Source organism: Limulus polyphemus, unplaced genomic scaffold, assembly GCF_000517525.1.
Source record: "Limulus polyphemus unplaced genomic scaffold, Limulus_polyphemus-2.1.2 Scaffold169, whole genome shotgun sequence".
NCBI classification, from domain to species: Eukaryota; Metazoa; Arthropoda; class Merostomata; order Xiphosura; family Limulidae; genus Limulus; species Limulus polyphemus.
Genome location: NW_013665779.1, coordinates 872,987 through 891,288, shown reverse-complemented (window position 1 = coordinate 891,288; position 18,302 = coordinate 872,987). Strand labels below are relative to the sequence as shown.

General features: G+C 29.5%; 3 protein-coding genes across 7 annotated transcripts in view; 2 read left to right on the top strand and 1 right to left on the bottom strand.

The window, feature by feature from the left end:
• LOC106477773 (protein SSUH2 homolog) overlaps positions 1-4,829 on the top strand; it is a 56,013-nt gene extending 51,184 nt beyond the window's left edge. Inside the window, exon 11 of one of the 2 annotated variants that reach the window (XR_002609801.1) lies at positions 856-991. Coding sequence is in view for 1 of the 2 variants with exons in the window: in XM_022381510.1 (XP_022237218.1) it covers positions 856-1,002 (147 nt within the window). In the remaining variant the exon portion in view is untranslated. Of the gene's footprint in view, positions 1-855 lie in introns of both variants that reach the window. The other variant, XM_022381510.1, reaches the window with a different exon arrangement.
• LOC106477804 (protein trapped in endoderm-1-like) overlaps positions 3,171-18,302 on the bottom strand; it is a 48,791-nt gene continuing 33,659 nt past the window's right edge. For 3 of the 4 annotated variants that reach the window (XM_013938334.2, XM_013938342.2, XM_013938329.2), the window contains exon 5: positions 15,311-17,117. In XM_013938334.2, the coding sequence (XP_013793788.1) occupies positions 16,841-17,117 (277 nt within the window). In that variant the 3' untranslated portion in view covers positions 15,311-16,840. Of the gene's footprint in view, positions 3,197-15,310; positions 17,118-18,302 lie in introns of those variants that run through there. The other variant, XR_002609802.1, reaches the window with a different exon arrangement.
• On the top strand, positions 6,590-18,185 carry LOC106477794 (probable imidazolonepropionase). The gene is made up of 9 exons (XM_013938322.2): positions 6,590-6,840; positions 8,628-8,734; positions 9,104-9,168; positions 10,828-11,105; positions 11,517-11,742; positions 12,144-12,362; positions 13,611-13,771; positions 14,126-14,239; positions 16,876-18,185. The coding sequence occupies exons 1-8, from the start codon at positions 6,668-6,670 to the stop codon at positions 14,217-14,219; spliced, it is 1,323 nt and encodes a 440-aa protein (XP_013793776.1). The 5' UTR covers positions 6,590-6,667; the 3' UTR covers positions 14,220-14,239; positions 16,876-18,185.

Sequence of the window (18,302 nt, the reverse complement as noted above, 5' to 3'; positions counted from 1 at the left end):
TTCTTATTTAACAATGAGAATAGTAGGACTAGGGGACACAAATATAAATTTTGGCAGGGTAGGAATCATCTTCAGCTAAGATAGTTTTATTTTCCTAACAGGGTGGTTGGCCTTTGGAATGGGATGCCTTCAGGTGTTGTGGAGGCAGTAAATTTAAGTGAGTTTAAGTAAAAACTTTATAAGTATATGAATGATAAGCCTGGCTTTAAGATTTCTTTTTTTAATTTATTTATTAATAGTTTTAGTTTATTTTAGAGAATGGAACAGCCGAGATGGACCAACAGGCCCCATGTTGTCCTAAAATGTTATGTTATGGTAGTCCTGATATATTACATTCTTTGTTCATTCTAAAGATAGAGCTGCATCAAGAGTGAGTTTCTTTTTTACTGAAAATTAAATCATCTTTTCCATTTGGTATTTAAATGATCAAATATTAATACACAATTCTCTCATGCTTTTGAAAGGAAGGGTGCAAGGCAGAGGAAAATATAATTAGTTTGGAGCATTATAGAAATGTCTTGAGTTTTTCTCCATCCCTTTTATGTGCCTTTTTTTGAGCCCCAGAGGTTAACAGTAGAAGTTGGAGAAAGATAAGATTCTTAAATTACTCAAACATTCCATTAGACTTGTGCTCGTAGCTATATTCTATGTTTTACAGATGGTTATTGAAGGCCAAAATGTTACAAAGATAAAGTTAGTTAATAAGAAGACATATTCTCTTAAATTATTGTTTATTCATTAATATAAATAATTACTTAACAGTTCATTTTAATACCATTTGTACACTGTAAATATAATTTCATTTCAATTAAAAGAAAATAGTATTTCTGAGTAATTATTAATTCTCTGTTCCAGCGCCAGCGGGTACGCATCATTCCTGTCACTACAGTTCATTACCAGTGGAAAAATCATAACAACACCTTTAGTGTGTTTGGCTTTGAGAAAAAGGTCTATGCTCCCAAGTACCCTCAGACTTGCTGCTGTGGATGTACTGTTCTCTGATTGATGACCAACTATTATTTTACTCCTCTGTGAGATATACCATCACTACTTTGAGCAGTGATCCTTTATGATTGTTGGACTCCAGATCAATATCTCTTGACATTGAATTCTGATACTTCTACATTACATTTATCTATGATTTTAAGCTGTCTTCATGGTCTATGACAGGATGAAACTAAAAAAACTACAGGAAACTACAGTATTTTCAATATAATGTTTAGAATGCAGATAATTTTGTTGTTGTGGATTTCTCTGATTAACTGTAAAACTGTATCTTACCACTGTTAAGATATTCATACACTATTAGTGTAGTACGGCTACTAATACCATAATGTTTAGAATCTCCACTTCTCTAACATGTAATGTGTATGCAGACAAAGATACTGTATTTTGTGTGGTACTGTTGCTTAGTTGTATGTTGTTTATTAAGTTCAGTGTTCTGATCTTTAAGTGCTCTGCAGAATACGTTATTGTTTGTTGTAGTCCACTGCTATGTACCACTACTAGGATTATAGTCTTTGCAAAGCCTGTTGCTGTATCTTTTAATATTTTTGTATGTTTTACAGTGCCAGTGCTAGAACCCATCTGCAGACAAAGATACTATGTGTTGTGTAGTACCACTAATAGGTTTTTTGATGTTTATAAGGACTGTTGTTCTAACATTTATTTTTTTCTGCAGACTGAGATACTATGTTTTGTGTGGTACCATTCCTAAGAATCATCATGTATTTGTGATCCTATCATTTTGATTCATTGTTGTCTTTTTGTTTACATTAATATGACTCAATGTCTATTTTGCTCATACGGATGTGTCTCATAGTTGTCCATGTGTGCCCAGTAGAAATCAGCTAACTCAAATATGCTCATACTTCCACTTCTATTAAATTATATACAGAGAAACATATGCTAAATCAAATTTGTAGTTTTATCTTTTAATTTCATGAAGTTTTGTCTTAATTCATGTTAAAGGAACAGATGGAAAGTTAATGAAATTATTGTTCATTTGAGGCATTATGAAAAAACAACTTGATGATTTTGTGCAGTTTTGTACATCGTGTTGGTTGTCACTGACTCTTTCATAGGTAAGCAGAAGCAGTGAAAGGTTCTTAATGTTCTGATAACTTCAGTACATTTGTGCCTGTTACTTTAATTTATTCCATTTTATAATCACTACTTGCAGCTATAAAATAAGGAGATCAGAGTTAATACGTGGAGTAGTTGAATGGTCTGTAACTAATGTCACACGTTTATACACAATATTTATCAGTATCATTTTCAACATTCTGTTTCATATACAGTATATTATTTTGAATTATATAAGCTAAAAACAGTGAGGCTAGAAAACAAAGAGTCAGTCTTTGTGTGAACTTTATACATGTATTAAATGTTGCTATATCTGCCATGTAATCAGTCTGAAAGACTTGTGTATTAGGGGACTTGTTTACAGGTGTAGGATTTGAATAGTAACTATGTGTAAATGTTATTTTGTTATTTGTAAAAATTAACTTCCTACAAAATGTTTTTAAGTAAACAGGTACTCATATAAGATTACCTTTCAAATATATTTACAAATAGTACTAGTCTAATAACCAGGTTTAAATTATGTACAAAAAAAATAGTAAACTGCAAATTAGAATAATATTAAAACAAGATAAGTCAGGTGTTATGTAATGCAAGTTTTTGTACCATGTAAACGTATAGATCTTTATGTGTTAGATGTCATTAAATATCCTTTATTATATACCACTTTATTAAATATCAATTCATTTATAAAATTTCTTAAATACAAATGTGAATGGTACCTACTCTATGAAGTGCTCAGTACACTATTATAATTATTTTGTTTTAATTTTGGGATTTTTACATAGGTGTTTTAAATGTGCATGTCACTTACTGAAAGAATAGCTTTGTGCAATTTTTGGTTTTATTTATACATGCATAGTGCAGATAATTGGCAGCAACTAATTAGATGTACAGAGAGCTTGTACTATGAAAATTACAAGATTGCTAAGGTCTGTCCAGAGTTAAAACACAGAGATTGATTTGTAAGATTTTGATATTTTTCTAACATAACTTTTTTAGTGTTTAATACTCCCTTTATTTTATGTGCACAATGAAGAAGTTTACACATAATTATTTTATAAGTTTAAATATTCACAAGGTATATATATATATATATATATATATATATTACCTACCCATAATTTACCTTTTTTGTTTGGAGGATTATTTACATGCTCTTCATGTCAACCCACTCAATGAGTAGTCTGTCACTTATTTAATTGTATTAAAGAGATATAATTATTTAGCTTTATGTCAATTTTATAAACATCTATCAACTCAGTGCAGAGATAATTAAGTAGTTTTGGAACATGAATAAAAACAAATGCAGCTGTAGCATCATAAAATCTGAAAGATGGTTACACAATTGTACTAAGAGAAAAGTTTGAGTATAACATAATAGGACTGAAATTTCTTTGTTTATGAAAATTTGTACACAGTATGTGCATGATATAGGCCACCAGATACGTGATGAATTGATTATGTATTTAGTAATTCAAAGCTAACATTATTTAGGCTTGTGAAATTTTATTCAGTTTTATGTTGATTAGCAATGTGAAACCATAAGGTTAAAGATATGTTGATCTGCTGTAATTGAATGATAATGAAAAGTAATACATGCATGATATATCATGATAAATATCTGACTTAACCAGTTATACATGCCATTTCGTTTGGGCAGGGGGAGGGTTAAAGAGCAAAATGTAGCGGTAAACACATATAGTTCATGGCACAAAGACACAAATTCCAAAAAGAACAATTACAACAGTATAAACATACTATGTATATATTTTTTCGAGTCTCAAAAGTAGTAGCTATTTAAAAATTTGCATATGTCAAAATGTGATTTCTGGTGTCACCAAACTTCATGTTACCTATAAGATTAAAAAAAAGAGATTAAGCTTGCAAAACATAGTTGTCTTATTTTATGATGAGCTGTTTAATGTAACTTTACAAATTGTGTTTTTATAGCAAGAGGTAAAGTTATCTTTTTTCTTAACAATTAAAGTTTTTAGAGTAGATGTGATGTGTGATAACTGTACTCATTTATGTTTTTAAAGGTTTTTACTTTTTTAGAATAGTATAATTTTTCTTAACTAATAATAAATAATTTTACATCATGTTAATTATGTCGTTTATAATGTAAGGTCTTTAATTGTGCTTTAGAAGTATAATTTTTACAGATCAAGTTTATATTATGGGTAAGTAAAAAGATGAAATAAGATTGGAAACCATTAATGAAAATGATATTCCAAATTAACTGCATGAACTTTAATATAAGTGGTTGCTACTTATAATTTGGTGGTTGTAACAGTAAAAAGGAAATTAAACATACAGAATAATTGTGGAAAAATTTGAAGAATCTCATGTCAGTTTTTGTAACAAGTAGAATTTAATGTTTTAACAAAGAAGCTGTGAAAACCCAATGAGATTTGTGGTATATTTTCTTTGTTTTTTATGTAAATGATGCATTGTATTTTGGTTATCTTTTTTGAATATCAAGTTACTAGTTGATGATGAGAGATTAAAATACCATTAGTGCCCTGTGTTTCTATATGAACTGCTTAAACATTATCTTTCTTTTATTATATCTCATTTATTTCAGATTTTTTTTAAATTTTTATGTCAAAGATAACTAATGATTAGACTTAGATCCTATGCTGAATTTCTGTATGTAATAAGTGTGGAATCTTATATAAATCCTTCTTTTGTTGTTTGTCAATTGAAAAAAAAAAGCAACAATAAAAGTGTTTTATAGACCTTGACAAAATTATTCGGTTTGTTCTTTAAGTTTAGTATACATTTAGATCACTGAACATAACAAAAGTTTTCACATAGGAAACGAGAATATCTCATTCCCATTGCAAAATAAAATTAAGAGAAATATGAATAGTACATCTCACTTTGAAAACGTATCAAGTAATAACTATTTTATTTGTGGTTATACAATTAATTATGTTATTATCAGGGGTGTCTTAACTAATGGAGGAGGAAGGGGACAAAACAAAATAAGTACGTATGCTTGGCAGGTTCATTTTACATCATATTTAAGAAGCTCTTACAAACAAAGGAAATGTCACTTTAGTGTTAAATTAAAAAGAACAGTAAGTACTCTTCTTAAAGGGGAGTATAAACACCACTTCAAAATACTGGTCATGTCGAAAGCATTGGCATTACATTGCAGTTACAAATATTCAGGCATGAGTTTAATTATTTTTTATTCTAACAAAGATGTTAATAATAGTGTATGTACGCTGAATGAAAAAATTGATGGGGGGGGGGCAAAATTGATTTTTTCCCCTCCTGTAAACAAAGTGGGGTAATGTGCTTGGCGCCAATAGTTATAATTATTATATAATTATGTCCCTCGATAAATTGCAGACTTCTAGATCACGTAGAACTTGTTATTATGTAACAAACAGAAAGACGCCCTTGAATTTGGGGAAAACCAAACACAACTTCATGTAGGGTATGGGTTAGATTAAGCACATATAATGCGACCCTGAATATAACAATTTGGTCTTTAGATTTGATATTAGTGCGAAGTTACGTTAAAATACATTTAATATCATTACAATAGCAGAGAAAGGTTTCAAATTTGTATTGAACATTTAATTGAGGTATCTTTGAGATAAACATAGGTTTTCATGAAAACTTTTGGTTTAGAATGTTGCTTAATAATTTATTCAAAAAGTAAGATCGTTCAGAAAATAATTCAACAACTGCCAGAGTATTTGAAAGAATCTACAAAACAATTTATTACTCGGAAACTAAAAATAATATAGCAATAAAATTGGATTTAACCGTTTAAACTTGGTGTTTTTATCAGCGTAGTGTTTATTGTATACCTACCGTAATATTTGTTTTTAAGCGAAAAGCTACACGATGGGCTGTCTGTTTCTCTACCTGCCGCTGGTATTAAAGTATGACCCCCCCCCCCAAAAAAAAAGTGGCACAGTGGTATGTCTGTGGAGTTACAACGCTAGAAACCAGTTTTCGATCCCCGTGGTGGGAAGAGCAAAGATAGCCCATTGTGTAGCTTTGTGCTTAACTTCAAACAATAAAAAAAATTAAAATCTGATCTTCAGCGTTATAAGCCTCCAGAGCTACGTTGAGCCACTGGGCAGCCTATCATAATGTACGAAACATTATGAATTCTAAATTCAACTCATTATTATAACTTTCAGGTGTACTAATTTGTTCACCATTTATGATATGAATATCCATAAACCTGATTAATTTATAACTTAGACTTAGATAATTAGAAAACGTTTCGTGAAAGCACATTAAAAGTAAAGCTTAGTAATGATTATTGAAGAAGTAATTTAAACTTTTTTAAACAAAGCAGTAGATATGAACTAACTTAAGTTTAAACATTTACACATCTTTAAATGTTTGTTTTTCTGTTGATGTTGTTCTTTGTTTGTTTGTTTCCGTTATTAGGATGCATTTCAAAGACAAAGTAAATTTTAAAGGCTTTGATTATGTATACATTTTTACTAGGTGTCGCCACCCAACGCCGTGAGTTGGGGCAGTTTGAAACAAATTTTCGTTCACGAATTTTTATATGGTATGAAACATTACTGAAGTGTGACGAATAATAATGGCAGCAAATAAAAAATTTAAGTTACTTATTCATTCGGCTCGTCAACTGGTACAAGTTTGCTCAAAAGGTGAAAAAGTGTTGCGAGGAGTTGATATGAGTCACGTGGCCATTTTAGAAAGCAAAGAGTCTGAGGGTGATACTCTTAGTGGTATTAGTGTTGTTGTTGATAGGTGAGAAGGATAAAACCGAATTTTTGATTGTAAACGCTTAATTTATTCTTATAGTAACGTAAAAAAAATATATGTATTAAAAGTAATCAACACTTTTACTTGTAGGGTGCAAAACTGGTAGGATCAGTCGTAAATGTAAATGAATAAAAATTGTGTGACACAGTGACAATGAATGAAAACGCATTAAATTATTCCTCAACAATTTCACACAATAACAAGTATTGTTTAGTACACAAAAGATACAAGTTAAAGGTTTTGCTTTATACTACAAAATCAAAAGTCACAAAAATAATAATGATTCAGATAATAATCAGTATACACATTTATAGTTATAACTTATACTCAAAACGTTATTAACACTGGAACAACCTTATGTTTAAAATTTGCCAAAGAGCTGTAGTCTTTTTTTCATTTTGGCTGGCTTTGCCAGCTGACTGATAGAATTTCTATTTTTCTATTAGAAAAAAAGACTAAATAAAAAACTTGTAAGCAAAATATTGGAGGCCCAGTGACATTCACCCCCGGTTTAATTATTGGGGGAAAGTGCACCTCTGGCTTTCCACTTGGTTCTGATTCGTATGATTACTGTTTTGTGCAAATACAATGAGTAATACTAATAGTAAAGTGAAAATAAAACTGTAAAATAAACAGTTTTATATAGTTTTTGTACAGCAAGACTTCTTGATTTTTAAATATAACCATTAATCATTACAGTATGTTTATTATCACAGAAGTTTGAATGAAGGTTAATTTAAAATATTTGTGATTAAGGTTTCAAGACAAAAGTACAAGTTTTGTAAATTTTAAGCATTTATGTCCCCATACTTGTTATAACAGGTAGTATAAAATCATAAATAATATTCAACGTTACGCTGGTATACAATTAAAAACATTTTATTTAGGCCTATCTATGGCCTTCAAAAAGTTGATGACTCTACATGTTTTGACATTACAACGTCATCCTTGCACAGTTTTGCAATAGCTGTTGAAATATATTTTCATTAATATTTCTGTAAAATTATGGTTAGAGGCTAGAAAATGAGAGAGGAGTAGCCTTATTTTGAAAAAATATGGACATTCACACATCTGTATTGATCTATATCTAAGAAAAACTTTACTGTAATTTGTAAAAGAACTAGCAGTTATTCAGTAGGTGAAAGTGAAAGGAATTAAGTGCATGAATGTGGTATAAGTGCCTATAGTACATCTATATAGAGATTAAACTCTTAAAAACAAACTTTTTATATTTAAGCTGACCAAGACAGAGGTTTTGCTGTTTTTGTGAGGTGGATTTTTTAGAGAGAATATAAAATTATAAATGGAACTTTTTCACAGGAAATTATTCAATAAGTCCTGTTGTAGAGGAGCTGATTTGAGATCGTGTTATTCAGGATTTGAAAAATTATTAGTTTCAAAAGTGTGTGTCAAGTTTTTTTTTATTTTCTGTAAAGAATCATGAATTAAAAATTTATGAGATTATTGAAAGTTGTTTGGAATCTTTAGATTTTTGTAAAAGCACAAGTTTATTGAAAGAGAATTACATTTTTTTACTTAAGATTACTACTATTTATGTAATCATAATCTTATAATTTCAATTACTTAAGTTGTATTTTTTGGGATTATTGAGAAGTACTTACATTTTTATAAAACTGGTTTCCTTACTGTGAATATTTGAAAAAGTCATTGGAGATTGAAAAACATTACCACACGTAAGCAGAAGCAAAATAATTCCATTTTGTTTGTTTTTGAGATTATTAAAAGAAAAAGAAAATATATATTTTTTGCAGAGATGGTAAAATAGCAGATATTGGAAATGATGAAGAAATTATTTTTAAGTACAAAAATGAAGTTTTTGATACACAAGTGGATGCTAGTGGAATGTGCATTCTACCAGGTGAGTCTGTGCCAGAGTTGGTGTTACAAGTCTAAATTAAATTTTGGTTTAGTTTTGATGCTGAACTTGATTGAAAATATTATATGTCATAATATTTTACTAAATTGAAATGAAAGATGTCAAAAGGTAAGCTTTCCTTACTGTATTTACATGCAAAATCGCAACTTATCAAAAGTCAATTTTATCATGGGTATGTATGTAACTTTTAAAAACCTTTTTACTAATGAAATAATTGATTAAATGAAATATTTTTTTTGGGGGGGAGAATATAGTGCTTTAAATTGCTGTTCAATGGAATTCCCTTTTTTAACTAACTTACAAATGAAATATACTGAAATTTTTATATTTTTCTTTTCATTCTCTGACCAGGATTTATTGATGCTCACACACATCCTGTCTGGGATGGTGACAGAGTCCATGAATTTGCCATGAAGGTAGGAAAGAATAGTTGTTTTTAGTTTCAGCAGCTTATGTAACTTGTATCTTTTAACCATTTCACTGCGTTGCATATCACATGATGTTTCCATTGTTAACTGCTTTGTGCATCATATGATGTTTTAGGTTTTCCCACCACCATTTGAAATCCTACCTGATATTTGGTTGTACCAGTGACCCATAGATGTCACCCTGACCCCTATATGTTGCGAGAAAAAATGTATATAATGTAAATATTAGGATTTATACAGTAGTATTAGTGACTTATATTAGTGTGCTAAGTGTATTATTTGTACAATATAGTTGTTTTATTCATGACCAATGCTGTGTCAGTGTGCTAGATAAAAGAGGAGTGAAATACCACGTCTGGAAAAAATGAACAAGTCCTGCTCCTGACTTCACTCGACATACCACCAGGCCTACACAATGGTCATTATATGATGTTTTGGTGTTTATTCTTTACTTTTGCTTGCTACACTATGATTTCGTAAGTGGTTTTTTGTTTTTTTCAAATGGGGTGGGGGTTTTCCACCCCACCTGAGTAGTGAGTGGGTTATTGACTAGAGCTGGGCAGTTAATGGAATTTGCTACACAATTAATCATCAGTCTTCATTAATTGATTATCTTCAACTAGTAAATTATTATGACATGAGACTTGTATAGTTGGAATAATTACAATCAAAAATAGTAATAATCAGAAAGCTAATTTTGATTATTTAATTGTTTTTGAGAGTTGTAGCACTAATTTATTAAGCTGATCACCCTCGAATTAATTGAAAATAATGAGAAATCATAATGGCAGTATTTCACTTACTTCGATAGTTGGAATAATCAGAAACGTTAATTTTAATTAGTTGATTATTTTACATAACACTGATTGATGTAACTGATGCTTATGTGTATTTGACTGATTGAGTTAATTACTCAACTCTATTAAAGACAACTTAAACTTCCATAAATTATCAAGTGTTTTTATTTAATGTAATATTTTGACAACATACAACAAAAGGGTAACTAAAAGTGGAAGCTGTTTAAATAGGAAAAAGACTTGCTATTGAAATATTGTCAAAAAGGATTATATATTATAGAATTCTGTGTTCTAGTCAGTAAATCTTTTCTTGTCCTTGATTAAAAACATCTACTTTGTATATTGTCAGTGTAAACAATCATTTAGTAGATTACAGAATGTTTGAAATTATTTCTAACATTCTTTGTGAAATGCAAAACTGTATTTAACCTTGATAAAATATTGATACTTTTCTTCTGCTTGAAAGAAAAATGTTTAGTCATTTTTGATGGAGATAAAAAAATAGTTACAATAATATAGTAGTCTTATTTGTTGTTTTCATATCATAAGAAAATTAAGCATTTTATGTTATAGTTATAGTTTAACAAAAAATGTTAAATGTTTGCCTATTCTAAATATGTATGAAGCAAGATTTTCACAGAAAAGATGCTCTTTGTGATAATGGGTTATATGCAGAGGGGTTTGAAAATAATATTTTTAACTTTTAAGAAATGTTTATGTCAATGAGAGCATTTTTTTATATTCTACAAAATACTGGAAAGTATCAAAATGTTTCAAAGTATTTTTTTAATTGTTTCAGGAACATATTTAAGTTTTATTGATTATTTAAAAAATGATTTCTTTATTTCAGCTTGCTGGAGCCACATACATGGAAGTACATGCTGCTGGAGGTGGAATTCATTACACAGTTGACCATACTCAAGAGGCCTCGGAAGAAAAACTCTTAATGTTATTCATCCAACGACTTCATTGTATGCTCCAAGCAGGAACGACACTCATAGAAGCAAAATCAGGCTATGGACTTGATGCGGAGAATGAGATTAAATTGCTTAGGGTTATTGAAAGAGCAAAATTTGTTCAGCCAATAGAAATCTCATCAACATATTGTGGAGCACATGCTGTTCCAAAGTAAGTTAACCTTGTAACTCTCAACTTATAGAATCTTTTTTTTTTATACTACTCACTACAAGTGGGTTCCTCATATTGAGTAATTTTATGTTTTTGCATGTTACAAAGCTAGTTACAAAGAACTGATAAAAAAAAAAGATGTATTGAATCTTATCATCTACTGGTGTTAAGCACTATTTATGTTTCAGAGGTTTGAATAACAGATGTAAAATTGTTTGTAAAAACGTGTTTTGTCATGACACTGTGTATATTGTGCAAAGATAATTTAAAATTCTTAGCTTTGATTGTATAGTTGCAGATTTATTCAAGATATTAATATTAAGGGGAAATAGCTATATTCCAAGAAGTAATATATATACTCATTGTTTTTTAATACAATGAATTTCATTTCACTTGCTTTTTTTTGAACAGAGGTATGACTTCACAACAGGCCACTGATGATATAATCAGTGACCAGCTTCCAAGGATTAAAGATCTGATGAACAAAGGAAGTCTCTGTGTGGATAACATTGATGTTTTCTGCGAGAAAGGAGTTTTTGAGGTAGAAGAAAGCAAAAAGATCTTACAAGCTGGACAGTTGTTGGGTTTGAGGGTAAACTTCCATGCTGAAGAATTACACTGCATTCATGGAGCTGAGGTGAAAAAAAAGTTGTAATGACCTGCACTATGAAACATCTGTAATGACACTTTTTTTAAATTTAAACATAAAATTAACTTTATTTTTTCAATAATTATTAATAAAATGGTGATAATGTTTGTAATGTAAATACAGTGGATGATAACTGTACAACAAAAGAAGTCCTCTTTCTCCTTCAAAAATTTCAGTTGTTTAGATGAAAAGATTAGTGATTTTATTATATTATGTTATCTATTTAATTTGCTCATTTATATGTCCTTTTCTGCTTTCTAGAAGTCAATTAGTTTTGTTGTTTTAGACTACTTTTTTTTTTTAAGTATAGAAACTACTTTATTATTAATTTATTTAAAAACTTCTGTGCATATTCATCATATATGTATAAGCATATTATGATAATTCAGATGGGAGCAAAGCTTGGTGCTGAGGCTATATCACACCTTGAAGAAATCTGTGAAGCAGGAATACAGGCTATGGCCAAAGCAGGAACAATAGCTGTTATCCTCCCAACAACACAATACATTTTACGTTTACGACCTCCTCCTGTACGCCAAATGATTGAAGCAGGAATCCCCATTGCTCTTGGGACAGATTTTAATCCCAATGCCTACTGTTTATCCATGGTAAGTGTAAATGTGTACTTAGGCCAGATGTATTGTGAATCTTGTTTGTCAACAGCTTATTCCTTCATCTAATTTGATTCCTTTCAGCTACATCTTTAAACTTTGTTATTTTACAAAACTAAGTAGAGGATTGTGTTAAATGAAAGTACAAGAATGTGTCACTTTGAAGCTGTGAAAAGTTTGATCAATAATACTATGGTGATGTTTGTAGATAGTTCATCTTATAACATGAGAGTTTTTTTACTTACGTCATTCTAGCTGGAAGTGATGTTAATATAAGTTTAAATGTGAAACCATTAATTCTTGAAGATTAAAATACTTACAGATATATATATATTCTTATGACATGCTTCTTTTGGCTGATTTTATCCATATGACAAATTACCACATGCCTGTAAACATATAAAAAGTATATAAGCACAAAACTGATTAATATTTTGAGAAACAGATTTATTGCAGAAAGTCAACCAACATAAAATAGATGTATAATTGCAAACAAGTCTCTTTCACCAAAACATGTTCCTTGTGATCTGTCAAACAAGTTAGATGACTGGCACTAATTTCACATATTTCTTGACTTTTCATTTTTATTTTAGACTAAGATTAATTCAATTTAGTTATGGGGAACTCAAAAGAGATTGCATATAAGAAATAAAGCAAATATTTGACACAGAAACCCTCTTTTGAAAAGCATTGTTTATCTTTTAGGAGAAGTCTAAATTAAATATTTAACAGATTAGTATAGGAAACTAAAGAAAATATTAAGAAAATTCATACCAAATTCTCGGGGATTTTGCTGGAAGTATAACAAATGTTACTTTAGAGACTGATTAAAATATGACACATAAGTTGTTCGTAAGGAGTTTTGAGCACCAAATGCAGACATAAAATTACTTTTATAGTCAGGAAAATGTCATTTCTTTTATGATATAATATTCTTTCTAGCTGCTATTACATTTTTGCTTGAGATGTCTTCAAATAATTAGTTTACTAATGGAGAACATTTTTAATTAGTCACCTCTGTGGCTTGTACTTGCCAAACAGCAGAGGAACAAAAAATATGAACAATTTACAATTGTAAATGCTGTAAAGGGTATTCAAATTTGACAATGCAATATAGCACTTTTGTGTCTTTATATCCTCAAGTTTATCATAACTAATTCTTGTTTGGATGAAAATGATTTGATATTAAAAATGACCAGGATTTTAAAATATAACTTGTGTGTGTGTCTATATATACATTTACAGCCATTGACAATGCATCTTGCTTGTGTTAACTTTCGTATGAGTATGCCGGAAGCCCTTGTGGCCTCTACAATTAATGCAGCAGCAGCCCTTGGAAAGTCTTTGACCCATGGATCGATAGAAATTGGAAAATTTGCTGACATGGTGGTGATTGAAGCACCAAGGTAAAGTTTCTTATATGTACTCATATTTGTTTCGATCACTTAGTACAATATCAAAGGACACACACATATATATTTTGTGTGAAATAGTGTATTACTATGTGCCATTTCTTGGATAATTTTATAATAAAGTAACAAAAACATTTCAGGGACTTGTATAAATTTTTAAACAATGAAATATGAAACACACAGTGGTAAAAGAAAGAGGAAATTGGTTGCATTGTGCTTACTAAAACATGAAATCTTTATCATTGACAAATACAGATTGTAATATGCAAATCGTGTCTTTTCATTTAACTGGTTAATTATTCCATTTTTAAGTTTTATATAAAATCATATTAAATATTATAAATGTAGGTGGGAACATATAGTGTATCAGCTGGGAGGCCATGATCAACTTATCAAGGTAGTCATTAAACATGGAAATGTTGTCCATAAAAGAACGCAGTGATCTTTAAGGAAGGAAAAAAGGTATGTTTTATTTGACCTTGTATTGTGTCAAACTCCATTCAAGAATTATACTTTTTTACTATGTAGAGGTGTGAGATTATGATTTAGATTTTGGATGCAAGTTTTGAAATAAAAATGTTAGAGAAAAATGACCTTTAAACTCCAGATAATTATAAAAGACCTTTTTTATTTGAACCACTGTTTCACCTTTGCAACTTCATCAGTTGTATGTATGGTTCAAATAAAAAGTTATTTTTATAATTATCTGGAGTTTAAAGGTTGTTTTAATCAAAATGTGTAAATCCTTCCAGTTTATGTTACAGTTTCTGACATAACTGCATAATACACTGTCCAATTGGAGATATCAAGTAATGTGATTTTTACATTTATCTTTCTCAGTACTAGGCAGTAAGAAACAAATCTCAACATTATAAATTACACAGACTACTTCATCTTTATAGTTTGTCCTATAACTGATAACTGCATTAATATTCAGATGGATGTGTAAGAATGTACTCAAAGAGTATCTCGCATGAAATACTTGTATTATTGTACTTTAGTTAGTTCTCACCAACATACTGACCACTGGAGAGTATGTATCCTTTGAATTCATTGGTAGTAACTACCACTTAAGATTTCCATCATTCTAGTGGGTTTTTTTCTAAGATACAAGATTTTCATCATTTAACACTGAATAGAAAACTTTACTCACCTTCTCATGATAGAATCAAGCAAAACTTGATATTATTTAAAATTTAACATGTTTCAGTTGTGATGCATTATGAAAACTTGCAACTATCTGTCTCTTATTACAAATATTGGTACAATCAAAACGAAAAATAGCTTCAGAATTAAAATAATTTTCACGAAAATGTAAAATATTATCCATTTCAGCAGCAGTACCATTATGGTTTATAGGCTTAGTTGGAAAAGCATGCATGATAGTATTTATCCAATTTGTATTGCAGCTAATGTCAATGTTTAAGAAAGCTGAAACATTGTATATATTTCTTTATGCTAGATATATATAAATATAATACCTATAGAATTATGGGAAATGTTTTGTCAAAATGGAAAATGACACTAAAAAAGTGAATCCTGTAACAATCTTTTTTGTGAAAGTAAAAAAAAAAATACACATTGCTATCTTCAAGTCAACATCCTGTCAGGGAATATTAACAGAATATTTTAAGTATTTCATCTTCCAAAATACAATATATATAAGAGTAAAATGTTTTTTGTGCAGTTCACAACTATACACACATTTATTTTAATGATTACTACTGCAGATTACATGTGCATGACACAAATATTGAATTTTTAAACAAATTTCTGTATATTATTAAAATAGAAATTTGTTTAAAAATCTAGATCAGTTTAACATGAAGTTATTAAATGCACTTATCCAAAATTATATACACATTTGATTGCTCCACAAAAAAAATTCCTTTTCCTATAAGAATTATTTTGCCACATGCACTGAAGATCTCAAATGGTGTGCCATTTAGTGTGTAACTTTCTCCAATTTTTTAGCAAGAAAATTGCTCCAAAAAAATATGTCACTAATATTAGAAACTGTGCCATTCCTATTCAGTAATCTCAAATGGTGTGCCATTTAGTGTGTAACTTTCTCCAATTTTTTAGCAAGATAATTGCTTCAAAAAAATATGTCACTAATATTAGAAACTGTGCCATTCCTATTCAGTAATCAAAATATTAAGTATCTTAGTTTGCATTAATGATCGATATATTACAAAATATTATTTCACGGCTTTGTTAAACCTAAATATACCAGGAATGTGCACAACATATAAAACTAAAAATGTTAAGCTTGTGTTTCATAAATGTCATGTAATGGTATAATATATTTACATTGTAAGAGTAATGCTACAAGTGAAGAGAAAAAGAAATTGTAGACTTAATTTATGCAGTATGCCAACCATTTATTGTTATTTGTTTGAAGGTAGATGAATAAAGAAAAAGTTTGTATTTATTTATAGCTGGGATTTGACCTTCCATTGAATACAATTCAAACAGCCTGTTGTACAACTTTGCCTTTAAACAAACACCCACATATCTCATAACAGGCAGTTGACAGTCTCATTTAGCAGACACACACCATAGTTTTTATGTATATATATTACCGAAATTGACACATTCAAAAACCTGTGATTTTTATATTGCATGGCTGTTAAAGATGTTAAACTAAGGTTTGCAAAAAAGTTCCTCATTCTTGACAGTCTATAATTATTTCAATGTAAACTAATTATTCAGCATAAACAATGAATATAAAGGCATTATACAGTAACAGTAACTAAATATTAAAGTAAACATATTTTTAATAAGAATGTAGCAGTTCTTTTTTTCTTATATCCACAATCAAAATTAAGATGAATTTAGTTATTACTAACACGTTTCAGAAAAGCAAGACTCTATCAAACATAATTAAAACTATTGAGATTTTCACATTAATTTGAGTAAATATCCTTACAACCAGGTCTTTCTGAGTTTTTGGGTATTTTGTTTAGTTATTCAGATATCTAACTTACATTTTTGCATGCAGTGCTGCATACTCTAACTCTGATCTAAATAATCATAAAATAAGAATTGGTTATCAAAGTTTTAAACAGCATTTTCCTCCTTATCATTTCTTTCAGGTTTGACTTTGGTAGGAAAAACAAATATTTCAGAAACCACAGTTTTGGAAGCTCCAGCTAAGCATGAATTTTGGGAACGGTTTAAACTTGATCCTGTCGATGGTGTGTGATGACGAACCTTTGAACATAACAGCCGGTAGTAAGCTTGACGGTAATGACGATTCATCACTGCATAGATGAATGGATTGATACAAGATGACATCCATGCCAAGACTGAAGCTAGGACATGTATGGTAGGGTATCTGAAAAAATGGATTGTTTATTTTTGTTCAGAGATTTGAAAGAGGTTCTTAGTAAAAACCTATTCCTTGTTTAGTTTACTCATACACTTGAAATATTATAAGTTTTCTGTTATATTTTAAATAAGTGTTTGGCAGGATACCTTAAAACAGGCTTATAAATAATTATTGTTTAAGATATGTGTGTTTAACCATTTCTTTTGGTATGTCTTATTATAGATTTATTGCCAGATAACTTTTATTATACTCTATTATATACTTACTGCTTTTTATTATTCTTTGTTACTTGTTAAATTTAAGTTGTTTTTCAAACAACCCAAAAATTATATAGTTTTAATACTCTATGAAACAAATAAAAGTATCAGATATGAGCTTTCATTTGTATTTGTTTTGATTTATGCAAATTAGTCTTCTTAACTCTTGTTTTGGAATATTGTCTGAAGAATTAATTCATTCATCATTTACAATGACATATTTTTTTTGTTCAAATGTTTGTTTGTATCAAACCAATATGGAAGTTCTTTCACTCTAGTTAAAAATAATTCTTATTTTTTTACAATCTGGTTTAAGTATGGCTTAGTGATTAGCATGGTTTGTGTGATCTGTTGTCACAAAAATTCACACCGTACTTAGGAACCATGGATGCACTATGAAAATTCTAAAATTTTTTAAACCCATCTTGGACAACATAAAAAATACAGCCTAGCCTTAAAGGAGAACTGTATTTTAAAATAACAGTGAATTGCTTAAATTCATTCTATAGTGAAAAGTTAGTCCTTAACCCATATACAAATGTATGTAAATAAAAGCTGAGTTATTAGAGCAATCCTGAATGGCCAACTGGGAAGTCAAACAAGAGATAAAAAAAGAGAATTATTAATAAATTTTTGTTTGGTTTATGTATATACAATATTGAAGACAATAAAAATGTTAAATATATATGTTAAGTGAAGAAAAAGAAAAATGTAATCAAAGCAACTTTATAAATTATCCCAAAGTTTTTACAAAGGGATTGTGTAATGGGTGATTATATACACCATATATTTTGTAAAGTAAATTTACTTGTTCATATGTGGTGATGTGTGTGGAATCATTGTGACATTGACATTTCTAGGGGGGGGGGGGAGCACACAACATAATGTATTGAATTAAAAGAAGCAAATTTTAATACATAAGTTGTAGCTATAC